General features: G+C 40.8%; 1 protein-coding gene across 2 annotated transcripts in view; it reads left to right on the plus strand.

Moving 5' to 3' along the window:
- Positions 1 to 5,859, plus strand: part of fam49a (family with sequence similarity 49 member A) — a 61,024-nt gene extending 55,165 nt beyond the window's left edge. For both annotated transcript variants that reach the window (XM_080833119.1, XM_080833118.1), the window contains exon 12: positions 3,291 to 5,859. In XM_080833119.1, the coding sequence (XP_080689245.1) occupies positions 3,291 to 3,354 (64 nt within the window). In that variant the 3' untranslated portion in view covers positions 3,355 to 5,859. The remainder of the gene's footprint in view (positions 1 to 3,290) is intronic.
- Positions 5,860 to 9,616: the final 3,757 nt, after the last annotated feature.

Here is a 9,616-nt window from a genome sequence, read left to right on the forward strand (position 1 = left end):
TCATGAATTATATGCTACATACATTTGGGCATCCCAATTTATTGCACCTTTTTACTACCTTCAAGTATAACATGTATTCTCAAAATAGCCAGTGTGATTGATTACATTCATGGGTAAAATTGTCTAAACAGGGTAGGGTAGCTTATCCTTCTGTCTTCAACAAGACGAGATGTAATGCAAGCTAAAGTTACATGCCCTACACACTAACAACTTTCAAAACATGTTTCCATTGTACAATGGGTGGCGATTTAGGGTTAGCAGCTTCGCAATGTGGGTAGTTTTCCGACTAGCTAACTAACAGCGACCTGGGCTTTTTGATAGCTCTATGGGTGGAAAAAACTTCTGGCATATCTTTTCTTTTTAGGTGGCTTTTCAGAGCACAAAAGGCTCAAAATATCAATGCTGAGACCAAACGAAATACTGATATGAGGCGTTATTATTTCCTGGCGAATTTAGTAGCTTACCGTATCAGACAACTAGCAGCACTCTTTCAAGATTCACGTAGTGTTTCTGACTCTGCCACTTCGGCCAATTAAATGACAGCATCTTGTCTCACAGGCTCGAGGGCGCATTGGAAAACTTAGAAATGTATTTATAACTCTTCTCGGTGACGAACATTGTATTGATAATAATACGAATGAGTTTGCAAATATATTGTGCAAAATAATTTTACAAAATATTGGTAGGGACTTTTTTGTCTTTCCCAAAATTTGGTTGTGACTAGTCCCTACCCAACCCTATGCAAACTTACGCCGTTGCTCAGATTGGACATAAGTGGCATTAAGGAGCAAATACAAAGCAAGAAAATAAAAGCTCTGGTCAGACACAAAAGGCCAACTCGCTGACTGTCTCACCAAAAAGGGAACTTCTGCTCTGGTGCTTTTGAAAGCTTTAAGTGAAGGACTGTGGAATCTGTGGTGAAAAGTTTATTGCACAGACAATTCAAAGCACTGAAAACTTTGTTTCCATTGGTAATAAGTTCATCTTCTATCAAAATGAAATGAACCAGGATGTCACTTTTTTTGTTTATAGTCATTGGATGACTTTTGTGTCAAATATTACTTGTACATTGTTTTATTGTTTTATTATTATTTATTGTTTTATTATTTCACATAAAAAAGGATAGGGAGATTGTTAACTTGTATATTCCCTCATTGTGTTTTACCTTTTGACCCTGGGAACGCATCTACGCGTGCGCTGTGTTTTGAATGTATTTAGTTGTTGACCGGGCGCAATGAGAATGGTAGCTACGGAGTTGTCCTGTTCTGAACGTGAATAAAGTCACTAAAGTTATATGAACGTCGTGTTCATTTGGTTTAACAGTTAGCCATGTTAGCAAGCTTGTTATAACACGCTTGGACATTGATGCCTACAGTCCCTGACAAAAGTCTTGTCACTTATCCATTTGGTAGAAACAACAGCTTATAACCTGACTTAATTTATCCATTGGTTTCAGAAATGGCTCATATGAAAGCTAAAACCCTCCCAAATTATGTTTAATATACAAAAAACAATTTGCTTCACTGAAGAAAGATTGATCATTTAATGAACACAGAAAGGTCCGATTTTGGCAAGACAAAAGTTTTGTCGCCTACAGAGAGTAATGTGAAAATTGAACAAACAATTGACTTCAAATACAAAAATATGTTGCATAACATCAGTGAATTAAGTAGTAGTGCTGTGAGATCCATATTTAATATCTTGTATGACTTCCATGAGCTTGAAGGACTGCATCCATGCGGTTCGACAATGATTCATACAATTTATTGATGAAGTCATCAGGAATAGCAAAGAAAGCAGTCTTACATGCCTCCCAGATTCTTTGGTTTCGTCTTCCATGCTTCCTCTTTCGTTCTACCCCAGACATGCTCAATGATGTTCATGTCTGGTGACTGGGCTGGCCAGTCCTGGAGCACCTTGATCTTCTTCGCCTTGAGGAACTTTGATGTAGAGATGGAAGTATGCGATGGAGCACCATCCTGCTGCAAAATTTGACCCCTTGTATGGTTGGGAATGTAAGAGGTAGCTAATACTTCTTGATATTAGGCTATTGATATTGCCTTCCACCCTGCAAATCTCTCGCACCCCCTCATACTGGATGTAACCCCAGAACATGATTTTTCCGCCTCCAAACTTCTGGGTGAAAATCTGATCCATGCGGGCTCCAGTAGGTCTCCTGCAATATTTTGCTGTGATGTAATTCAACCGAATATTCATCTGCGAAATCCACCTTCTGCCACCTTTCCAGCGTCCATCCTTTTATCAGGCTATGGGCCTTGGCAAATGCCACACGTTTTTTAAATTGCCTTTTGTTTAGTGCTGCTTTCTGGGCACTGATTCGACCATGGAGGCCATTTCGAGGCAGAATTCTACAAACTGTCCTGGTTGACACAGGGACTTGAGGTGACCAGGTCTGGTGGAGCTCTGCTGCAGTGGAAAAGGGGCTGGCCTTGGATTTTCGAGCCAACAAACGGCCCTCCCGAGCAGTTGTCTTGCGGGGTCTGCGGGACCTTGGCTTGTCAAAAACATCTCCAGTCTCTTCAAATCTTTTTCTTATTCTTTGTAGTTGACGCTGAGACACATTGAAGGTGTCAGCAACCTCAGCAGTGGATCTAATCTTCAGCCTCTTGATAATCAACGCTTTGGTCTCAGGGTGAATCTTAGGCATGTTGTCAGAGGTGAAGTTGCAGTTGATGTGAAGGTCTGGTGTGCTGGGGTTCTTTTTATACACACCCACTCATTGATCGATCAATTATTGATCACAGGTGAGGCTGTAATCTAGGATTGGGTCCATCATATGACAAGGGGACAAGACTTTTGTCTTTGCAAAAACTGACTCAGTGGGCTTTACCAAGCTTTGAACGTTAGAATGCTTTTCAGCAGTTTCGTTTGGCACCAAAACATTATTTCAAAAGCTGTTGGGATTTGAAATGAGCCATTTCTGGTAAAAAAAAAAATATATATATATAAATTTGAGGGGCATTGAAGGTCAACTTGTACCCAAGCGACAAGATTTTTGTCAGGGACTGTATTTGTAATGTTATTGTCATAGCTATGTTGGCTAGCTTGCCAACAACTTTCCTAACAGTCAAATATCAAACAAGTGCAACACAAGACAATCGTAGTCTCGCACTCTCACGGGAGAAAGTGGGAGAAACCACCTTTGTGCCCTTTTTGCTGAGCCACTTCTGAGCATGTACATTGTGCAGGTTCCAGGTATGTGGAAGACCTAATGGCAAAAGTATATATTGTAGCTTACACAGTTTGTTCTTTCTTTTTTCTTTCTTCAGGTTCACCACCAAACATTTGAATGACGAGTCCACTCCGAAGAACATCAGGACTATGCTTCAGTAAAGTTTGTTTAATTTTGTTTGATTTGTTTTTGTTTGATTTTGATTTTTGTTTTTATATATATGAGGAGGATCAATGTACTGACCTCAAAGATGTATATGTTTACATTATTTAAGGACTTGATGTTGATACTTGTGTGTATTTACATAGTCATTCCCTCCATGTCACTGAAACGTTGAGAAAATGTACCTTTTTTTTTTATTCTATAAAATCAAATCTACCATCGCTGATTGCCTATACTGTTTGTTGAAATACAAAATCAATGATGCCTTTTTTTTTTTTTAGAAAAAAAAGCCTTACAAACACTTTTGAAAATCATTTGCCATGCAGCTACCTGAACTTGCAATACTCCCACATAAAATGAAGTGATCGTATTTTACCAAAGGGGGTCATTTTGTTTGTGTCGTGCCCTGGGGAGGGTGGATGTGGAAGCCTACGGTAGTATTGGTGTTTTGATGGACGGTCTTGGTATTGATGCACTGTGCTTGTGCAAAATGTGCGACTGGCCAAGGCAAGACCGTGGGACACATAAAAGAAGTACCGCAACCAAATGTTCTTTCTTTGTGTGTGTGTGTGTGGGTGTGTGGGTGTGTTTGGAATTTAGTTCATGATGTGTTTGTAATCTGGTTTCAGGAGACGTATGACAGTATTTTTATCTTATGTGGATTTTTTGTTTTCCAGCTGCTTGTTGGATTATTTTTTTGCTCATTAACTTCTAATGGAACCCAAGTTCTCTTCAACATTACTTTACTATGTGAAATAAAATAAGATGACGTGAAGTATTTATCCACATATCTGTAAGCTGCCTTGTCTACAGAGTTTAGGCGCTCTTAGTTCAAATGTTATTCAGCCCGTTTTCTTTCCATTAAATGAAGCCAGAAAGTAATATCACAAGCTCCCCCAGCATTTTGGGAACTCCTTTAGAAACGGAAATTGTGTTTGTAACATGTATTGGTGTGACTGGAAATGTGGAAACTACAGTAGACCACAGTTATGAGTAGAGAGGTTTGTGTTCATGTTGGTGTAGTTCGTAGGAGTTTCTTGCATAGCTTCCAGGTTAACCGATAGCTCTAAGTCTTGCAAACATTTTAATTGAACCGTTTGTCCCTAAACTAAAACCACCCCATCATAAATGTGACAGTAGATGCATGTCGTGATCATGGGTAATCGTCATAGTTGCACTAACTTTCGATACCTTGCAGCCAATATTACACACTGATGATCATACATCTCATCTACTGTGACATGTTTGTGACAAGGCTATATTTGTCATAAGACACAGGGTTCAAGTTTAATTTTGCCTAAATCTTTCAGGTTCACATGAGTCATCCACCGTCAAGTGTATGAGAAGATGCCTAACATTTGTAACTTAACTGCTTTAAAAAAACTTCTCCTGTCTCATTCTCTCTGCTTCAGTCCTGTATAGAAAAGAGGTTGGGAGGTCAGCTACCAATGTTACGCTACTCATGAAGCCCTTAATGAAGTTAATCATCAGGTTTAAGTATTGGCTAAGTGCTTCTGTGCTGCTGTTCTTAGATCATGTCCGTCAGGATGACCTTGCTGAACATTTATGACGTTGCTCACAAGAGTTCAGGTTTTGAACCTAAGTGGTCTTTTGCCCTCATTCTCAGTCATTTTTGTGGATGGTATTCCCGGAACTGAACCTTAATGAAAGGGCATATCAATACAAACAAAGGGTAGTTTCAGTGTGTTTGGAACACTTGTGAGATTGGTATGACTGTCACATGCTTTGAATAAATAGGCTTTTTGTCTCCTAGCCATGCCACAGTGTGCCTGATTTGTGGATTTTGGTGGTGATAGAATTTGGTGTGTCGGTGGAGGTGTAGTTTTTTAACCATGTGTAATTGGGGCATGAGCGGACCCATGTGTCAGACAATCACCTACTGTTTGTCCACTCCTGGGAAGGTTTAGCATTTTAATAAACAACAGTGTTTCTGCCCAGCACAAGTGTAGATGTAAACGTATGTGGTGTGTTTTGTTGAGCTCTTATTCAAAACAGCTTTTGTATGTGTAATGACGATGAGGAAAAAATGCTTTGGTCAAACATAGATGTTCACAGGTGACTGGTTTGTTTGAATCGTGGTATCATCGGAACCCATCTGAAAAGCCATAAACTAACCAATGCATTACTAATAGAGCCATGACAAAAAAGAATCATATCTATGTTTTACCTATGACAATATTCACAGTATATACTGCTTACTCATGGTGTAATAACAATATGAGCTATATCATTCCGAGTATCAGTTGCAATTGTACATAGAGGGTAAATGTTTTTAGTTTCTGCAAAAGCATTTTTGTAAGACATCAACTCTTGACAGACACAATGCCTTTACAGTGCAGGGTGAATGTTTGCAAATTGTATATCTTTCAATATTGAGGAGGGATGTGTTAACTGACATTTGTTTTTAATATTTCTTGAGGCGATTTTGTTTTTTCTATACAGCCTGTGTCACTTGCCTGTTTTGTTGCAGAATGGATGTGTGGATCAACAATAAAATTGGTACATTTTCAGCCTCTGCACTTATTTCTTTCTTTCTTTTTTAAGTGAAAGTGACTACCTGTGAATGTCATATACATACACCTACATAATAACAACTCATGAGAAAACATTGGACCCATAACAAGGCCTTACTGTACAATACCAGACTTCTCTAGTTGCAACGTACACAAAATAGCTCCTCAGTGTGATGATGAGGACTGAACACCTTGGGGCAGTGTTACTCATAATGTCCATGGAAGGACTTTGGCGTTTGCTCTAGTTTAGCATGATGACGGTAGGCTATAATAATAATAACCCTGTTTAAGTTTTAGAGCAATCCGATAAAAGACAACATTGCACATCCAGCCGACACCCGCTGCATTGTCATTATGTTTACAATATGGAGCCTGAAAGACATCCAACACATTGCAGCGAAACACGAGGTTGGGCCGATGCTGTGCAAAGGTCCGCGTACAATCCGTGTATCATTCGTTCATTTGTTTTTCCGATTTAGACGAGAATTGAACAAATGAAAACAACGTTTGATTTCTCGTTTTTCCCTTTTCAAAACCAAAACCAGAAATCGGATTACAGTTCGTTTTCTCGTTTTTTCCATTCTGCACCCCCAAACGGAAAATGGAAAATGAAACATTCGAATAACAAATCCACGCTGCTTTTTTTGTGGGATCCCCGCGCGCACCACCGGCCCGTCTCGCCCGCTCTGTCGGGGAGGTGGAGCAAGAGCGCGCGCGATAGGACCCGAAAGATGGTGAACTATGCCTGGGCAGGGCGAAGCCAGAGGAAACTCTGGTGGAGGCCCGTAGCGGTCCTGACGTGCAAATCGGTCGTCCGACCTGGGTGGGCCTAGAAGCTCGTAGAGAGTCCGTTGATGGTGCATCTTTCTCGGTCACATATTTTTGACATCCCGGTGCCTGTAGAGGTTGAAAACAAGGGCCTAGAAGCTCGTAGAGAGTCCGTTGATGGTGCACTGTCCTCGGTCACATATTTTTGACATCCCGGTGCCTGTGGAGGATGAAAACAAGGGCCTATAAGCTCGTAGAGAGTCCGTTGATGGTGCACTGTCCTCGGGCACATTATGTTCACATCCTGGTGCCTCTGGATGATGATAACAAGGGTCACACACCTCGTAGCGAGTCCGCTAAAGGTGAACTGTCCTCGGACACATTATGTTCACATCCTGGTGCCTGTGGAGGATGGAACCAGGGGTGTAGCTGCTCAGGGCCAGTCCGCTGATGGTGTACTATTCTCGGACACCTGTTCCCATGGTTAACCAGTTTGGACTTAGAAATATTTTGAAATATGACAACCAATACGGCCGGGATTTGTTATTCGAATGTTTCATTTTCCATTTTCCGTTTGGGGGTGCAGAATGGAAAAAACGAGAAAACAAACCGTAATCCGATTTCTGGTTTTGGTTTTGAAAAGGGAAAAACGAGAAATCAAACGTTGTTTTCATTTTTTCAATTCTCGTCTAAATCGGAAAAACAAATGAACGAATGATACACGGATTGTCGGTCCGTGTATGATTCGTTCATTTGTATTTCGATTCAGAACCAAATGACAGAAAAACGGCTTGTTATTTGATTGTTTGTTTCTCAAAAGCAAACAAAAAACGAATAACTACTTATTTTTTGAACATTCAATGTCATGCTGAGGTCAAAAAAAATAAACCTGTTCAAAACGATCAACACTGGTTTTGATTTCTATTATTTAATATGTCTGTTTTCTATGCACCGGATGTTATTTCTGCACACGTACGCGGCAAGACAGTCGGGTATGCACCATGGCTGCTTTAGAGACCCACGCAGACTTGATAAAATAATTGTTTGAATCAGGCAAGACTCACGCTGAGATTTCAAACGCGCTGCAACAAATAGGTGCTGAAAGATGCTCTGAAATGAGTGTCCGACGGTTTTGCACCAATCACAACCTCAAGCGTAATAGGCACCTTACTGACATGGTGTGGAGTTGGAGAGAGCTGCTCTATATTGGAGGCCTTATGTTTATTTATACGTTACGTATACTACCTTTACCATGTTACATGTCATCTGCCTGTCTTTCAGAAATGATAGACCTAATGTAATTTTTTTTTATTATTATTATCAGACGGGCCCATCGTATGGTCGTAAATTTATGACCGGGTACCTGGCTACAGTGCGTGCAGCTGAGTGTGGAGTCGGAAATGTGTTGAGGGAAGCTCACCGGCCGTACCATGAATTACGGCAACAGGTCAATTAGGCCTGATCAGATGGGGTTGTCACCCGTTTTAGTATTAATGTTTGTAAGCTTGCATGTTGACAAAAGTTTATATTTTTGTAGGATGCTCGAAATATAAATCCAGTCCCATACCACGCCGCATACATGGGCCATAAATTGCATATGGACCAGAACGAAAAGTTGGTTATGTTTGGCGTGACGCACGTTCTGGCCGTGGATGGCTTCAGCAGTTAAGTTGTCGCTCACTGCAGCATGCCAATCAAAAACAACCTTGTGTTGTTATATACGAGGAAGTTTACAAGTAAGACCATCTGAACACACACACCCACACAGGGTATTAGGCCTAGCATACGCCCACATTGTATAGCCTATTAACCTTCCATGTGTTTGCTGTTTACATCCAGATCTGCCGTGGCAAACAATGGAATGTGGGATCAAGTCAGGGTTGACCATGGCAGGGAATTCTACCTAACCCTTTACATGCAGGAGAAGCTGTCAGGACACAGGCACAATCGTAGCAGGCCACCATACCTCCAGACCACATCTACACTGGTGGGTTTTCACATATAAACTGGGCTTCCACTAAGCAAACAATACGGATAGGCTATGTATCCCTACTAATACACAGGTTGAGGAAAATTAAAAAAAAAGATGGGAGAAAGATTACACACTACTCTGTGATACGCAAACAGACTTCTTTTTTTAGAGCCTGGGGTGAGATCACAAGGCAGAATACCTTTGTAGTATTGTGGACTTTAGATATTAATTACGGTATAATTACCACTTTGATATGGAATTGCGAGACTGCGCCACTGAGGGAGATACCCCCAGACTAATCAAGTCCAAGTTCAAGTTTACTTTATTGTCAAAAATCAATGTAACAGGGTTAACACAAAAGTTTGAAATTGCGTTTGACCAGTCTCCAATGTGCAGTTTAACTAAAACATTTAAATAAGACATTTGACAATAATCTCTCCCACACACACACACACACACACACACACACACACACACACACACACACACAGCTAACCTACTCATACATGAATTTACTTTTTTTTTTTCTCTCTCTCTCTGGCACATTCATTCACAACATACATACAGACAACACACACTCACCCTTGCAGTTATTTACAAACACTAGCATACTGATATAGACATGTACAATACAATAAAACACACACACACACACACACACACACACACAGTGTGCAATAGAAGTCTGATGGCTTGTGGAAAGAAGCTGTTACTCAGTCTGCTTGTGTGGGACCGCAGGTTGCGGTACCGCTTCCCTGATGGTAGAAGGGAGAACAGTCTGTGTGCTGGATAAGTTTTGTCTTTGATGATGTTCATTGCCCGCTTGGAACAGTGTGAAGTGTAAAGTTCCTGAATGGCTGGTAGGGGTGACCTGATGATCTTTTCTGCTGTCCTCACCACCCTCTGCAGACAAGGCACGACATGACTAACAAGGCACCACAGGTTCACTAGGAAGGACAGAGACAGGGTTAAGGGGAACCATAAAAA

The sequence above is a fragment of the Sprattus sprattus genome, assembly GCF_963457725.1.
Source record: "Sprattus sprattus genome assembly, chromosome: 2".
Lineage (NCBI taxonomy): Eukaryota > Metazoa > Chordata > Actinopteri > Clupeiformes > Clupeidae > Sprattus > Sprattus sprattus.